Source organism: Limulus polyphemus, unplaced genomic scaffold (assembly GCF_000517525.1).
Source record: "Limulus polyphemus unplaced genomic scaffold, Limulus_polyphemus-2.1.2 Scaffold499, whole genome shotgun sequence".
Lineage (NCBI taxonomy): Eukaryota > Metazoa > Arthropoda > Merostomata > Xiphosura > Limulidae > Limulus > Limulus polyphemus.
In genome coordinates, this window is record NW_013666109.1 from 520137 (window position 1) to 538742 (window position 18606).

The 18606-nt window shown below is 35.2% G+C and overlaps 1 protein-coding gene across 2 annotated transcripts in view; it reads right to left on the reverse strand.

Moving 5' to 3' along the window:
* LOC106458671 (semaphorin-2A-like) overlaps positions 1-18606 on the reverse strand; it is a 224757-nt gene that overhangs the window by 178253 nt on the left and 27898 nt on the right. For both annotated transcript variants that reach the window (XM_022384933.1, XM_022384934.1), the window contains exon 2: positions 3570-4474. In XM_022384933.1, the coding sequence (XP_022240641.1) occupies positions 3570-3747 (178 nt within the window). In that variant the 5' untranslated portion in view covers positions 3748-4474. The remainder of the gene's footprint in view (positions 1-3569; positions 4475-18606) is intronic.

Sequence of the window (18606 nt, forward strand, 5' to 3'; positions counted from 1 at the left end):
GAATTTAAAAGAAAGCTTGATGACTATATGAATGTTAAGGATTGGCTTTGAGATTTTATTTTTTATTTAATAGTTTTAGTTTTGTTTAGAGCATGAGACAGCGGAGATGGACCAATAACATATCATTATGTTATAATTTTAGACTTAGAGTTATAATCTTTCAAATACACGTTTTTATCTGGATTTTGCGTTTTATACGGGATCGCTTGAAATTTAACGAGATTAACTTTGCTGATGATAACAATAGCTGCAGTGGGTGGCTTGATTGTGTGTTTAGAATTTTCGCGCAATGTTATACAATAACTATCTAATAGACTTGGGAAAAAAACACAGTCTTCCTGTTTGACCCAATAATGGGATTTGCTCGTCATTCTTATAGCGTACCCCAACCCCAAAGTACGGAGCGAGCGCCTTTTTGCAGCAACGGGACGCAAACCCTATAACCTCAGATTCGCAATCCAGGCATGATAACTACTAGGCCACGCCCAGCCAAATGTGGCTTGAGAAAGATGTCTATCCACAGTCAATACCTAAACGAAAAGTGAAAGATGGCAAAAGCATTATTTAAGTATCTACTTGTAGAGCTCAGGCTGGATCACAATAATATCTGCTCATACTTCTTCTATTCATACAGGGATTTTACAGGCGTAATAATCTGCTTGATTTTTGTGATCACAAGAGAAACACACAATGACTTGGTCTGCATCTGGTGATCTCTGGTAACCGAAACTAGTAACTATTATTTTCAAAGCGCTAGACAAATAATTTTTATTTGGTTTACAAAAGTTAATGTTACATGTTACCATCCCTTCAAGATCGTATGGTGTGATAATTTTCCTTGCTTGAAACCAACGTTAAAGGTTATTCGAGCCTATACGATAGATTATTCATTACACATAAAACATTTTCCAGTACGTTTCGGAACACAGAACAAATACTACATTTAAAACACGAAAATGGTTTATTCTCAAATTTCATATCTTTTAACACTTCGAATTTTTAAGATAAGTTCCATTAACTTAACGAATCAACTTTAAGAGCATCAATCTTCCAAAGTGACTATATCTCTTTCATTTCTGTTAAATAACACTGACGTGCAAGAACAAAACGTTTAAATCTAGCAAACTGATGTTTAATTAATTCCCCTTATATGTAATTTTGGCGCCACCTTGTGGCAAAATTAAACTTAGTAGGTAAGATTGTCTGCATATGCGTGTTTGAGAGAACTTTCATTAGTTTCATAACTAGAGTGCTTTATTTATTTATTATGCAAAGGGTGTAACGTAACCATGGAGTGTTTATTAAAGTATGAAGTTAAAATGTAGTTACAAGTACAGAGATCTAATTACTTAGCTATCTTCAAGATGTTAACTGTGCGATGTACTGAACTGACGTACTATTGTCACATACGTTTATTTATTCATTTTTAAACTCTTGAGCTTATTGGAAATAATGTGATTAGAGAACATTTCCACCATATACAACCACTGGAAAATGTTTTAAACTATGTAGAATAAAGTGAACATATACAAGATTAAAAAACAAAACAAGAAGATCACACTAAGTTGCCTACGATGTAAAACATGATCCGGTTAAAACGATCACGTGAAGGAAATTGACAGAGATGTAATACGTTGGGTAACTAAAGCGCCCCGGAAGGCAGGTCATAGATAATAACTTAAGGCTTTAATTTCTTGTGACAGCGAAATTCTAGCCCAGCTGTCCAAAGAAAGAACTATGAACACAAGAACAACAACAACAAAAAAAAGTTGTAAATATAAAATTCACTCCCGTACAATTTTTTCCTAGTCTTTAGAAACTTGTTGGCCAAATAATATTCATTACCTTCAATAAACATTCTTTAATTTTATCAGTCTAAGCCTTATTAAAAGAAGAGAGAAAAACTTAACTTGGAATTAAATTTGTATTAACTATTAATACCGGATGTCATTCGCCGTTTTGTTAACTCCAAACGCCTTGGAACTAGATTTGCATTAACTATTAATACCGGATGTCATTCGTCGTTTCGTTAACTCCAAACGCCTTGGAACTAAATCTGTATTAACTATTAATACCGGATGTCATTCGTCGTTTTGTTAACTCCAAACGCCTTGGAACTAAATCTGTATTAACTATTAATACCGGATGTCATTCGTCGTTTCGTTAACTCCAAGCGCCTTGGTAATACTAATGTTATTTTTAATGTTTTATGTCACGGTTTTAAACGCCAAAAACCGTTGAAGCAACGAAACCATTAGGCCTAATAATAGTGATAAAATCATACTCTACATTCCTTTTACTTCATTCTTTACGGACTTCACATTAATGGCATGTAAAAATAGCATTTTAAATCTAAGTTTTGTCTGTCAAATATCAAAGCTCAGGAACTATCAGATGGGTTAGAAATGTTGGCAGACAGTTGGTTCAAAATGTGCTTGGATAAAAAAAGTACAGAATGTTATTAATGTACAAAAACCATCTGCAGACTAGTGAGATTTTTTTTTAATCACTTAGGCATATTGACTTATTTTGTTTTTCATGACCAATCTTTGGAAGACTGATAAAGTTAATTAATTACAATCGTCTTCCATCCGACCATAACTGAAATATATTTCATCTGTAACGCTTCTCCGAAACACAAACAAGTAAAGTTGGACTTAGCTACAAAGTTGTAAACCTTAATTAGTGAAATGTTTCAGGAATTGCCATTCTTTTTCAAATACAATTTTAACAAATGCAAAGACTTGACCATTCGAAACAACTGCAAATTGATCGTTTTAAAGTTAATTACTGGTTTTCTTTCTTTCTCTCTCTCTTGAATGAATGAAATAATTTTAAGATAAGCAACAAAGTTTGTATTTATAAAAAATCCAAAATACAAGTATATTAGTTTTATTAATATGAAAATAAATCAACTTGAGAAACTACATGACATAGATTTCCAAATTAAAAAAGAAAGAAAAAAGGAAAACATGTCTCTGTAGGACCACATATTGATTACTATTGGAAACCGTCTGTCAAACTAACATTATTATAGTGGTTTTTGATCGTGTAATAGGTCTGAGGTGCTTAATACTCAAAAGAAGTTAAAATTATTTGGAACTTAAAGTGGAACATATTTTAATGAGACTTGTGGACATTTTACGTTAAAATGGTAGGGTGATATCCAATGGAGTAGATAACTTCATACTTTGAAAAACAATGAAACAACGTAAGTCGTATACTCACTATCCATCTATAACTGACGTATGTTCAGATTGTGTGAAAACACCTACACTTAGGGATGAAATGGAAAATTATACTGCAGCAGTCAATACATTGGCAGGGGAAGAATTCATATGCCCACCACCCCTCGTGATTTTTAATGCTGTATTATAATTTAACATCACAATAATCGTTGTAAAAAATATACCCTAATACAGTATTTAATATTTATCATTTAATACAATATTAAATTATGGCAGTACTCGGCACAGCCTTCAAAATAATTAGCCGTTCGCCGATATTCACTTGAGTTTTTTTGATACACTTCTGAAAGCTTAAGAAAAGAACAAAAAGTTCGGACTTACCAGAGGAGACGATCCTTTTGGATTCAGACGCCATAGGGACGACTGGTGACAAAACAGTTATCCAAACAACAAGCCAAAGCAGGCTAGAAGCATCTTGATACCAAGTTCTATGTACAGTTAATTCTTTAAAAACCATATTAAACGTCACACTTTCCTGGAGCAACGACTGTCTGACCATTTTCTAAGGCTTGTCACTTTGATGATGCCAGCTTACTAAACCAAAAAGTATAACATGATTCACAAAACTATCTTACTGTCGATAACGTATCACAAGATTTCACAACTGTACATCATGACTTCAATTTCATAGTATATTTTTCGCTCAGGGGTTTTCTTGTTACTAAGAAATTATTACTTAAATCCGGGGTCGTATCCTCGTTAAAGGGTATTCTTGATACCGCGGTACTGTACACCATTAATTCAATACGAAGTGGTATTTCCCCACAAAACAGTCTCGTTAAAGGGTATTCTTGATACCGCGGTACTGTACACCATTAATTCAATACGAAGTGGTATTTCCCCACAAAACAGTATTTCTGTCACTGCTTTATTTTACAGTTTTACAAATAAAGCTTATACATATTATCTGGTATGATGTTCTTCAAAACCAATCGCATAAGAGTAGTTATCCAGTTTTGAAACGATTCTCAGTCTGGTATAATATAACAAAATATATCGAATAACTTCGACGGTGTGACAACTTCGTATTGTTTTTATACTCAATATTACAAGCTAACCTCTGCTGTATGCTGATTTGACTTAATGCTTCGGTGATGTATTTTTCCTCAGTTATTTTTTTTTCACAAATTTTCCCTAAACAGGATTTCAAAATATCGACTTCGACCACGTGATGATTTTGCTGTAATGCAGTATTTTGATGAACATTGTATAATCATAATCTTCACCTGAAATTAAAGATAAGAAGTTTTACAACACAACTTCAATAATTATCTTCCAATATTAATCAAACAGCGTTAGTTAAGTTACCGATGGACGTTTAGGTTAAAACGTCCATCGGTAACATAGCCAACACTATTTGAACAAAATGAGTGTATAACTTGAGTATCCCGCAGTAACCTCAGGTTACCCTCATTGTGTTCAAATAGCGTAGGTTAGGTTACCGCGGGATACTCAAGTTATACACTCATTTTGTTCAAATAGTGTTGGCTATGTTACCGTGGGATAATCTGGTAATTCGTCTCATATTGCTTAAATAGCTAAACTTAGGTTAGGTTATCCACCCATTTTTTTCTACAATAACATTGTTTACGTTAATGGTGCACAATCGTTTTTTACATGGCGCCCCACCTTTCTAAACACGCGTTTTGTTGCCCCCTCCCCACTGGAACTGTAGATATCATTTTCCAATATTTATTGTTTTACTATATTATTAATGGTAGTAATATTTGTGCGGCAGTTTTGAAAACTTACTTTTAAATTTGTACATTCAGATATATAACGGGTCAGAGGCCGCTGACCTTAACCGCCTGTTGAAGGAATGGCCCCAATAAGCATTTAAACCCAGACACATCTCAGTACACATACCAGGAAACAAAACTAACCCAAAATCATTTGTTATAAAAGATATACACACCAGCATTACAAACGAAGCCTTAGAAACTGAACTCGCACAAAAACACACTATTCACGAAAGTCGAACGGATTTTCTCCAACAAAACACAGAGACTCACAAACCTAATCAAAGTACACGTACAATAAACACAAGATATACAGAGTGTAATATCTAATGGTATTATTTTCTAGTATCGAAGATGCATAGCAGAACCCACTAAAATACCAGCGGTAGTGGTAACCCAGTGTTACAACTGCCAACGTTATGGACATGTGGCAGCAGCATGTAAAGCTCTCTCTCCCACGCTGCTAGGGTGTGGGAGAGATCACAGAAATAATGAATGCCCAAGAAATAACTCACAGCCATACTGCCAACAGCAACACACGGCAACCTATAAAGGATGCCTGAAATATAAAGATATAAAGCACGAATAATTAATATTCAAAACAACACAAGCACAAAATCATGGAGTAAACAGTACACAAAGAAAAACACCATTGTTAACAACACCAGAACCTCAACAGAATACCAACACAAACAAACAATCTACCACACAAACATTTGCACAGGCAGTAAAAACCCACACCCAAACTGAAGAAACCACAAAACAAAAGAAAGAAGACTAAACCCATTAATGCTAAAACAGAGGAATTAACAAGCAATATAGCAGTGGCAGTCACAAACATATTTTACAAATTCCTGGAAAAATATACTAACCCCCAAAACCAAGAGAATTGCATCACACTAATCATGAAAACAGCGAAAGAACAACTACTATCAATTTTACCACAGATAGCACAATTACTCTTACTACCACAAACATCACAGAACACAAATACCAAGCAAACATAAGGCTACACACATATACAACTTGAAAACATAAAACGGACATGGCTCTGAAAAGCAAAGTGATAATAGAATTCAACAAACTGAACCAGCCAACCAACCAAAACCCAAACCTAATAAGATAGTAAAATATAATAACAGTTCAGAAGAGAGGAAGAGGTCTACCAGAACCTGACCTTCCCAGGTCGTAAAGACCTAAATCCCAATCAGGAGAGAGAGAGAGAGAGAGAGTTATAACTGTGTGTAGCCTTATGTTTGCTTGGTATTTGTGTTCTGTGATGTTTGTGGTAGTAAGAGTAATTATGCTATCTGTGGTAATATTGATAGTAATTGTTCTAGCACTATTTTCATGATTAGTGTAATGCAATCCTCTTGGTTTTGGGGGTTTATATACTTTTCCAGGAATTAATCAGATATGACTCGTATGTTCTTATTATCATATTTGTGCGAACCGCTACCGACTCTCTGCGTACCTTGGGGGGGGGGTAGGGGCAGGTCTGCGCGGTTAAGTTACCGCGATATATTTAGGTTATTCACCCATTTTGTTCAAATATCAGTAATTATGTTGCCACGAAGTATTAAGGTTATCTGGCTATAAATCCTATTTCTCGGCTAAAGCTAACATATTGGTTAATTAGGTTTCTGCGAGATATTAAGGTTATCTGTCTATAAATCCTTTTTCTAGGCTAAAGCTAAACATATTGGTCCTCCGAGTAACAGAATCGCAATTTACTCCTACTTTCTTTCTCTCTCTCTCACATCCAACATGATACAGATTTAGCTCCTGCACAATACAAGCCCCCAGTGGCCCAGCGGTATGTCTGCGGACTTACAACGCTGGAATCCGGGTTTCGATACCCGTGGTGGGCAGAGCACAGATAGCCCATTGTGTAGCTTTGTGCTTAATTACAAACAAACAAACATAATACAAAACATTCTCCTACACCTGAAAAGTCTGGCTTAACCCATTCAAACAAAATATATCTTAAACAATAAAAAAACAATTATACAATGAAATAGATGTAAATGAAAGACCAAAATGTCAAAGTTTAACACCAAAAGCCAATGCATCAATAAAACCAAAAGGCCTAATAATTGTGATAAAATCACACTAGAGGGCAACTGTTTTTTTTTCTTTCTTTCTACATTTCTGTTAGTGAATCCAGTACTTATTACAAATTAGGGACATGCAAAATAGCGTTTTGAATCTAATATTTGTGCGACACGTGTCAAAGCCAAGATTTTTCGACAATATCAGAAATCGTCAGCTGCGTTGAACATAGTGGCAGATAAAAGTATGTTCAAAAATGCTATTTGATACTCAGAATATTTAAGGCCTCTAATTGGACCAATTAAATGGATTGTAAAAAAAACACATCTGCAGTCTAGTATCAATTTTATCACTATTTTTGGGTCTACTAAAAAAATTGAAATACAACAAGTTAACTTTAAAAATGTAAGGTTCGGAATTGATAAAATGGAAGTTAAAATTGCCCTGTAAAATAGTATTATTAATAGGTCAAAATCGAAACACAGACAGCTTCTACTACTAATACATAATTTCAAGAATTCTAATGTTACGTCTTACGTGTTTACTACCTTCTCGTGAACGTTTGTAACACACAACACACACATCAAGTGACTTAACTATTTTGACGTTTTCCAGGTGGCACTAGTATCCTACGACATGAATAACTTATCTTTCAAGGACATCATTAACACCATTCTATCTGATCGTTGGATGTCATGACGGTGACTATATTATCTTGAAACGATCAATATAAAAAACGCAACATTACGATAAACAGCTGTGATACCGCTGCCGTCTGTAGGAAGTGGTAGCGTAACAACCACCATTATGCAGCGTATTAAAATTAAAGCAATATCGTAATTATCAGACTATTCCATCCGCCCATCTATAGATCGTGAGACTTAAGATTAGTAATTGGCATCTTCAAGATACTTTTCCCATGGATTCATGCTCTGTTTCTCACGACAGTACACTGTTTACTAAAGCTAGCATTACCTTATAACTGCAGTATGTTGAAAAGTTACAGCGTGTGTAATGTGATAAGCCATACAGTGATTAACAGGACACATCACGTGAGCTGTTATAAAGTAATAAACAAACTACACTGTTGAAAAAAGTTAATTAAATTGTGGAAGCAATATTTTATAGACTCGTTTAATGTAACTGTCTAAAGATTGAGACTTCGTCAAATCATACCTTGTGACCATTCATAACAAGGCCATATCGTCGAAGTTTCCGATAATCTTCAATAAAAATAAAACTTGTATGAGAGTTTTGTTTTAACGAAACTAGAAGAAGAATGAAGTAAAGTCACATAACTTTAATAATGAATGCAGCTCGAGCACCGCTGCTGTTCAGCTGACGTCAGCACTTCCACAGTGATCACTTAGCGGTACAATAATTTATGACGTTTACTGCTGACACCTACCTCATCAATAAACACCTGCACTATTATTCACGCTGGTGGGTTAACTATAGTGAAAATGCACTGTTTTTGAGGTTGATTAGTTTAGAGAAGGGTCTTTTATAAGACAGATATTAATTGTGTCCTAAGGCATTCCTGATTAACCTTCACAGCAGATGAACGTCTCACAATAAATGCTTCCACTGAGAAAATGTGTTTATTCCAGAATGATCTACCGTGGTCTTTGGTCTTTTTTTCTGGAATAAATATACAGTTCTAATGAAGACGTTTTTACAAGGTAGCCTTAAGTCTGTAATAATCTCTCATGAGGTCTAAAACATTTTTTTTAAAACTTTTATATATATGTTATAATCAATAATGTTGTATACAGATAGCAATTCAGGTGTCGAACTAAGTGCGACTAGCTACATTAAATAAGACGCTGGTCTTGCAAGGTTTAATCTAATCAAAAGCACCTAAGGTGTGAAAAAAAGGTGCGGCCAAGAAAGGATTCAGCGTGCTACTTAAAGATGTGAAATCAAAATTGCCAACCAAACTGGTAGCTACAATTGTAGCATTAATACGAATTTTACAGCCAGGAAGCGTTTTTTTTTTTTTTTTTTGTGCAACTGGAGCATGATGGTGGCCTAGCTAACTAATGAATGAATATTATCAATGCTATACATGTAGCTACCAGTTTGGCCACCAATTTTGGTTTCATTCCTTTAAGTCGCACGCTGAACCTTTTTTAGCCGTGCCTCGTTTTCACACCTAAAGCGTTTTTGATTAGATATCATGATCCTTTACCAATATACACCAACAAACCACACCAAATAAGAAAGTGACACTCGATAGTAATCAAAATCATTCGGGACATACCTATACTTTACAGAACCAAACTGATTCTTTAAAATATATGGTGGTAGTTTTTTCTGTCTAAACAGTGTTAATAGCTTCCTTTATAGTAACACCATGGAATTTAGATTAACAGTTTCTTGTCATCATCCCCATACAATCGGTACAGCCGTATCAATCATCATTATTTATGCTAATTGCTTAAGCTAATATTACGTGACGCTAAATGCTCTTTAATAAGTAGAGTTTCGTAAAATTTAGCAAATTTGGCAATGAATAATAACCGTCCACCCATGCGATTCTTTTGAAAACTAACTCCAAACTGCTAATTTAGCTTGATTGTGTCTGCACGTCAGTTCACCTTATAGTTTTGCTACTATAAATCAGCAGTCTTTAAATACGAATGACAAAAACCTAAAAAAAATATCCACTTTTACTACTACGTGAAGCTGTAGTAAAAATGTTAGACCGATAACTCAAGTGACTTTTTGCTTACGCGTGCGTAAAAATTTGGTACATTTGAGTGGTTTTTGTTAAATAACTTTGCACGTGTGGATAAAATTTACACTAAGTGAGATTTCTAATTGTAGGTTTTAAAGAACTATATGTACTAAATTAAAAAAAAAATCCATATAAGTTAAGTATGTTTTTCTATCAAATAAAGTTTCTGCACTTTCGGCGCGAAGAAAAGAAAAAACTCAAAATGGGTGATGTTATACCTCAGTTATTTATTAATGGATTACCTTGAAGTTTGGTATGTGAAGTAAAAGTCCAGCAGAGCACATCCACTGAAAATATGTGATAGCATGGATTACCACTGTCCTAGCTACAAAAGGTGGAATATCGCTAAATTATCACTCCTGTTAATAACACAGTGTTTTTTGGCCACAAGACACATTACCATGTGTCTTAATTCCATACCTTACGTTCCACACAGTCTCAAAGTCAATAATAATAATAAAAAAAAGATTGGTAAAGTTCAACCTCAAATTACCAACACTCAATGTAAAGAACTGACCAAGGAAAATTGAGTGAAAATCCCCACTTTCAAGGTAAAATACATAGGGGACCCCAAGACTATAATTAATGGGATTGTTATAATACTGATAGTATTTTTGTTTAAATTTTGTGTGTGTAACTCATGTTATTAGGGACCGTGTAACCAACAATTTGGCGCATAACTAGTTTAGTAAATATTCTTAAAAAGCCCATAGGGCTATCATCTGTAATTCTAGGGTTAATAAATATTCTTCCATATATAAAGCGTAATAAAACTCGCTATTATATATATATATATTATAATAATCTTGTATAACGTTGTAATGACTAGGTGACTACTCGAAACTATAACTTTGTTGGTCTTGTGTAGAATGTTGCAATCATGACGACTTATTTTTGTACAAACGTGGTAAATGATAGTGTTTTATTTATCTATTTAGATGGAAGTATTCGTGTCTATCTATAGCTGTAAAAAGCTCGTTTTGTTCCACGCTTTCTTAAGACCATGTTTTCTTCATACACGGCTGGAGGGTGTAAACTATTTAAATAATAATCATTTCATATGTTGTAATTAAAAACATTCCAATTAAGTACATGTTCTTACAATAGCATCAATCAACCAAGACTCCCTACCTTTTGAGCCCACCAATCAATCACTCATTGCTGTGATTATTTTAATGCAACTTGAGCCCATAAACTACTCAAAGCTCTGCACTCTAAATTTGGAACACCTGATCTACTTAATCATTGCTGGGAGTTTCAGTTTCCTATTTTATTTTTCCCACAATTTGGAAATCAACTTTGATTTTACTATAAACTCGGCTTTCGAAAATATTTACACAAAAAGAAACAGCTAAAATAAGCTACAAGGAAAAAAAAGATAAATTGTTCTAGAGAATATCAGAAAACGTGTTTGAGCAGTGGTTAAATGTTATCAGCTAAATGTTTAACAGTGATATATTCAATAGATTTTTCTCAGACGTTTGCAAAAGCAAAGAAAATAACACAATCGAAAATTTTACTTAACGCTAAAGATTACTAAGGTTTGAAAATATTTTTCTAAGTGTTTATTTGTTTGTAATTATGCGCAAAGCTACACACACAGCACGGGTATGAAAACCCGACTTTTATTGTTATAGGCCTTCACACTTACTTCTGTACCACTGGGAGGTAGGCCCGGCATGGCCAGGTGGTTAGGGAGCTCGACTCGCAATCTGCAGGTCGCTCGTTCGAATACCCGTCACACCGAACGCCGTGGGGGCGTTATAATGTGACGGTCAATCCCACTATTTGTTGGTAAAAGAGTAGTCCAAGAGTTGGCGGTGGGTGGTGATGACTAGCTGCCTTCCCTCTAGTCTTACACTGCTAAATTAGGGACGGCTAGTGCAGATAGCCCTTGTGTAGCTTTGCGCGAAATTCAAAACAAACAAACAAACCACTGGGAGGGGAGGCAGAAAATTTAGGCTTATGAAACAGTGATATTTAGTTTAATCTTAGTTTTTTTTTTTTAGTTATTTTCTTTTACTGTTTTATTACTTCTATTATCATACTGTTTTATGAAACTATGAGACTTGTGTACCTATGATGGAAACTGTTTGAAAGTCATTCAGCTAGACTGGGGTAAAATAATAATTATTATTACAAAGGTTAATTACACTTTGTAAGAATGATTTGCCGATGCTAAAGCAGTGGTATTTTGCTTCAGATGCAAGGCGTTGCGTCATGGAGTCAATGTTTAGCTTCGACATAAACAGGATCTTCTCGATCATTCCACAGGAAGACATTGCCAGGTCAGATGTACGGCTACAGGGTTAGGCGATCTCCGTCCCCCCCCCCCAAAAAAAAAGCAATATTTTTGCACAACGATATTATTAAACGATAATACGGAACTAAAGGACAACATTTTGATGAAAGGTGGCATCACTGTATCCAAGCAAGCAGAAAAATTGCGCAACAGAGTGTTTGGGAGAAATGAGTTTCAAAATCGCACCCCAAACAATACAAAGTAATGCTCTCATCTGCAAAGGAAAGGCTATGGTTACGAAACAGATCCCTCCAACGCATAAAACAGTTGCGATGGAGGTAGACATTATAAACCCGGAATTGAAACTCACAAAGGCTCACAAGCTTCCAGTCGCGACCCGCAATTAAAGGTTGTTTTCATGAGAAAAGTGGTCGAAGGAACTAGAATAACGGTAATCCCATTCGAACCACAAACATATCAAACCCCCTGTTGCAAGTTCAATAGATATTTGTGCTTATCGTCTGCTATAAAGCGATCCTGGAAGCCGACGTCCACTTACAATCAAGTGTGTTTGTGGGATGTTTGTCACAATGCGTGATGTAGGGTTAACTTGACCGTATTTCTCAAAAGCATGTTACAATGAAAATTGCGGTTTCGAGCTCATCATAGTGAATACGATGACGATGGGGGAATTAATTCCAAGGTAGAACATGACCCAGAGCATCGTGGGATTAACCCTCAATACATACTGATACTTTTTACCACCACAATGTTGTTATAGTTAACCAGTGACAAAGAATATTACACTAGATATGGGTGGATAGTTCTTCACCAGTGCAATCTTGTTTAGTTACCCACTTATTATAAAATAAAAACAATTGTTTTTAGAACGTGTAAGTAATCACATTTCTTACCGCGCTGTATTTCAACCGTTTTCATCCATAGAATAGAACATCGTTATTATATTATTCTGTAAGTGAGTATAAACATTATTTTGTTTTGGAAGGCTGCTATAAAAGGTCCAAGTCTGTAAAAGATTAGCATAATTTTCATTAAACTGTTAGCTATATGCTGTGGCCAACGTAGGGAATCGAACCCCAGGTATTAGCATTGCAAGTCCGTAAACTTATCGCTGACCCACGAGAGGATTAAACTGTTAGTGACAGTCTTAAAAACTCAACAACGTTGAACATTTTCCTCTCCCCTCCCCCAAACTTCTCAGCTTTTTTGACAACCGGTGGGACTTTTGAAGATAAAATATTGTGACAGAATTCTATAGAGAATATAACTTACAAAAGTGAAAAAGCACTTTTTGCCAATCTTTAGAAAAATAAGTTCAAAAAACTACGTTCTACCATATGAAACAAAAAAATCTAAATCTTCTCTAGAAATGCCGTCAAGATAAAACTTGTGTTTTGATCTAAGGCCATTTAATGCATCACTGGAGAACAGTTCAACCTTCCCCAACAGTAATTACACCTAGCATGACGTCCGATCTTACTGATTACGGTAGCCATAGAAACAAACAAAGTATACAAGTTAAACTTGTGGTTGTAGAAAAATAACGTCGAAATACTGGACGTCAAAAAATAACGTCAAAATATTGGACTATTAGGTATCACTTTACAGTGGACGCATACAGTGTTAGTACATACAGATATAACTATTTTGTTTTATCATAACTTTGAAAATGTTGAAAACTTTTGTTGTGTGTTAATAAATTGATTTCTTTTTGTACAAACTGATGTCAGTGTAGGTACTTTCACCTGCATTCCACAACACAATAACTAACTGTTGTTCCTGTTACTGGTTTTTTGGCGTACAGTGATACAATGGGTTATGAACGATCTGTCTACCGCAGGGAATCACATCCCGCATTTAAGAATTGTAAGCCTGGAAACTTACCGCAGACCTACCGGAGTACAATATCCAACTGAATAAATCCTGTGGATACCTTATTATTTCAAAATGATAAAAACACTATAACTTGAGCGCTTTCGAAAGGTGGGCCTTCCTACTTCAGAGATAAACTCTGAAGAAGAAAGGTCCATCTTTCGAAAGCGCTCGGGTTATAAGGTTTTATCATTTTGTATCAAGACTTCTTGAACCTACGTGTTTTCTGACATTATTATTTCGAAAGTTATCTTGGATCTGTTAGTTAACAAAAGAAATACAATAACTAGTGAATAAGGCGTTGACTGGTATCAGGATCAGGCTTGGTTTGTTTTAGTGCAAATCTACACAATAGGCTTTCGGCACTCTGTGCACCGCGGGGAATCGAAATCCAGATTCTGGCGTTGTAAGTCTGTAAACTTACCGCTGACAAATCGGATGGCTTAGTATAAGGAGGGGATACTTAAAATGCAGTTCTAAATTTTAATTGTTTCCAAAACTAAATAAATTACACCTTAATAAAATTTCAATATCTGTTGACTTACCTTACAAAATTATCAAAATCTGTCGCAAGAAAAGTTGGTTACATTAATAATTCAGTAAATATGGACGCAATAACATTTTAAAGTATAATTGTAGTATTTACTTAAGTAAAAATTAAGATAAATAAACTATCACTGATCACAAGTTCAATAATCAACCAAATGAACGACAAAAAGTTAACTGTCCGTTATTAAAAGGACCAATTATTGAAACTAGTGGCAAGGTTGAAAAAGTATAACGGCCGATATTATAAATAAAGCACTCTATATTTTGTTTCTTTCTTTCTGTGTTTGTTGTTCAGCACAAAGATACATAACGAGATATGTCTACTCTGTCCATCGCGGATATCGAACCCCTATTTTTACCATTATAAATCCTCAGACTTACCGCAGCAAACTACGAACTAATTATTCTTTAATACATCGTAAAATTTCTCAAACTCTTATAAAACTTAGATTGCTCATGACTAAAAACTAATTGAATTAATCAGCATCCGAAACTAAACTATTTCAACTGGAATTAATAATTAATGTTTATCGTGAAAAAAAAAAGTTAACATTTATTATGCTTACCTTGAAACAGAGTAGTAGTCCATTCATTTGTATTTAATACTTCTTACACAATGCAACTAAGATGACTTGGCATTATATGTTTGTTTGTAATTAAGTACAAAGCTACACAATGGGCTATCTGTGCTCTGCCCACCACGGGTATCGAAACCCGGATTCTAGCGTTGTAAGTCCGCAGACATACCGCTGTGCCACTGGGGGGCGACTTGTTATTAAACAAAAAAAAATATTCAAATAGTAATTAACATATTGGTCCATCTAGACTGTTCCATCTTCTAAACTAAACTAATAATATTAAATAAAAAATATAAAACCTCAAAACTAGCCCTTATCGTTCATATAGTTAAAGCTTTCTCTTAAGCTCACTTGAATTTAGTGCCTCCACAATATCCGAAGGTCAACCACTATGAAAATATCTTAGCTGAAGATGACTCCTGACCTGCCAAAATTTACATTTGTGTCCCCTAGTACTACCATTCTCACGATTGAGTATGAAAAACAAAAAGCTGGTGCATCAATACTATCAATTCCCTTAACAATTTAAACACCTCTATAAGACCCCCCCCCCTCTAACACTTTGTTTTTCAAGAGAAAACAACTTTAGAGATTTAATCGTCTCCTCGTATGACAACCCCTTCAGCCAAGGCACCATTCTAATAGCCTTCCTCTAAGCCCTTTCCAACAATTCAATGTCCTCCCTAAGATAATAAGCCCAAGACTGAACACAATACTCCAAATGTGGACTAACTAATGACCTATACAATGAAATTATAACCTCTTTAGACTTGTATGATTTTAGGTTGTATCTACAGAAATATTGAATACATGTTCTACCACTAGCAACAGCACACTACTTGAGTGGCTTAAGAGGCCGATCAACCACTACATCAAGATCCTTTTCTTTCATAACACTGTTAAGGTTATTCGCATTTAAATTATACTTATAATTCCAATTATGATAACCCACATGCATTATCTTGCATTTATTATAATTAAAATCCATCTGCGATTTATTCGCCCAACTCACTAAATGATCTAAATCCTTTTGTAAAGCAGCAGCATCCTCTTCACAGCTAGCAACATCCAAGACTTTAATATCATCTGCAAATTTAAGTAATTTATTGACTATTCCTTCATCTATGTCATTGACGTAAATCAAAAAGAGCAAAGGTCCCAAGACTGAGCCCTGAAGTATCCCACTTGTGACATTAACTCAGTTTGACTGAACTTCATTTGTAATAATTCTCTGCTTTCTTCCATCCAGCCACTCTTCTATCCAATTTGCTAACTTATCTCCTACACCTATAGAGCTAATTTTTTTACAAGCCTTTTATGTGGCACCTTGTCAAATGCTTTCTGAAAATCCAGATACATCAAATCTACACCATTACTCTCATCTACATAAGCAGAAACCTTTTCAAAAAAGCAGGTTAAAATATTTTTAAGGCAAGATTTTCCCTTAGTGAAACCATGTTGACTATCAAATAAAATTCTAAACTTTCTTAAATGACTTTGCAAAGCATTCTTTTATCAGGCTGTCCAAAACTTTTCCCACAACTAACAGGCCTATAATTACTGGGACAATTTTTAACACCTCCCTTGAAAAGAGAAGTGACATTAGTTAACCTCCAATCCTCTGGCACCTGCCCACTAATCAAGGACTAGCAAAAAATACTAGCAAGTGGCTCACATATCCAATTCTTAACCCCCTTCAAAATCCTTGGGTAAATATTATCTGATCCAGGAACCTTATCGCTCTAAGCTTCCCAATTAATTTTCTTAACAAGCTCAGATGAAAACAAGATCGAACAAGATGATCATATTAATTCTATCAACTGTTCAAGATGATGAATATTGCTTAAATCTTCATTAATAAAAACTGAAGAAAAAAAGTGGAATTTAATAACCCAACCATCTTATAATCGTCAGATACGAGTCTTCCATTATCATCCCTCAAAGGTCCTACCCCCATCCTAACATTTTGTTTACCCTTAATGTGTTAAAAGAAATCGTCCTTACTGTTAATTTTTATATTTTCACCCAACCTTTTTTCATACATCTATTTTGATGTTCGAATTTCCTGTTTGACAAACTTTTTATTTTTATTTTATTTCCAATAATGTTCTAAATCTCCCGTGATACCAGTCAATTTGAATTTCTTTTATCAGATCAACAAATTGTAATATTTTTAGTCCACATTGGAGAGACTTAGACATTGCGTCATTTAAGTGAAAAACAAACAAACAGACTTATAATCTCCAGATAACGTATAAAAAAATTTGGATTTTACCAAAACGTATTATTAGTTTTGTAAAGGTCCTGAAGAAGCCGCAGTGTCGAAATGTAGATTCCAATAAAAATTGGTTTATAAATTACCAGGAAACTTCTATTGCTAAAAGTGATTTTAATATTAAATATAATGACGCAACTATTTAGATACATTATTTGAAACAACTAAGGGATAGTCAAAGTGGTCTATACTTTAGCTACGACAAGATACAACAGCTGCTGTTAGCTCTTACACCGCCATCTGTAGAGATAAATAACTTTCTCAGTGTCAGATTTATTTTAGATACACAATTAAAAAATAATTTACACGTTTTAATATTTCATTGATTATTTGAAACTGGTAAATTTTCTGCGTACTGGTACATGGCAGTACTATTTCGGAGGATGTACATGTTCCCATGGTAGTGATGAAGTTACATAACGGCAATGGTACCTCGTGTTTATTTTTACTATTGAAAGTTATGCCCACATATACACTATCCTATCAAAAGTCATGGGACACGGTAGTTATGAATAAAGCCTGTCTTTATTCCAAGACATTATTAGCGTGTTGACCCGCCTTTTGCCTTAATGACTGCTTCAATGCGTCGTGAAAGGTTTTCTAATAATTTCTGGTAGAAAGCTGGTGGTATTGTTCTCACTCCTTCTTTAAAGCATTATTAGTAAGCTCAGTAACTGACGACGGCCATCTTGGCCTTGCCCTAATTCTGCATTCCAGTTCATCCCAAAAATGTTCTATCGGGTTGAGGTCGGGCTCTGTGCTGACCACTGCAATGTTACAATGTTATTCTCTTCAAACCACGCATTCACAATCCTTGCTTTGTGACATGGAGCATTATCATGTTGCAGGTGTAAGGACCGGTGCCATAAAATTGCCACAATGTAGGACACACAGAATTGTTCAGAATATCAATGTAGGACTCAGCATTCATGGATCCATGCACTGCCATCAGTGGACCTAGTCCATATCAGGAGAAGGACCCACAGACCATGATACCGCCACCTCCAACCTTCACTGTTGGGACAACACACTCAAGTAATAAGCGTCTTCCAGGCATCCTCCATACCCAAACACGTCCATCAGACTGGAAGAGCGTGTAGCGTGACTCGTCACTCCACAGGACTGATTTCCATTGATCCACGGTCCAGGTTCGGAGTCTTTCGTGAACATTCATGGCATGCAGCTCTTGACGTGTCGCACAAACACTTAAAGGATTGCCTGTGTCTGCTAGCATCTCTAAACACAGATTCTCTAGGGTCTGACGGTGAGATGAGGTAACCAGTCTTCTCA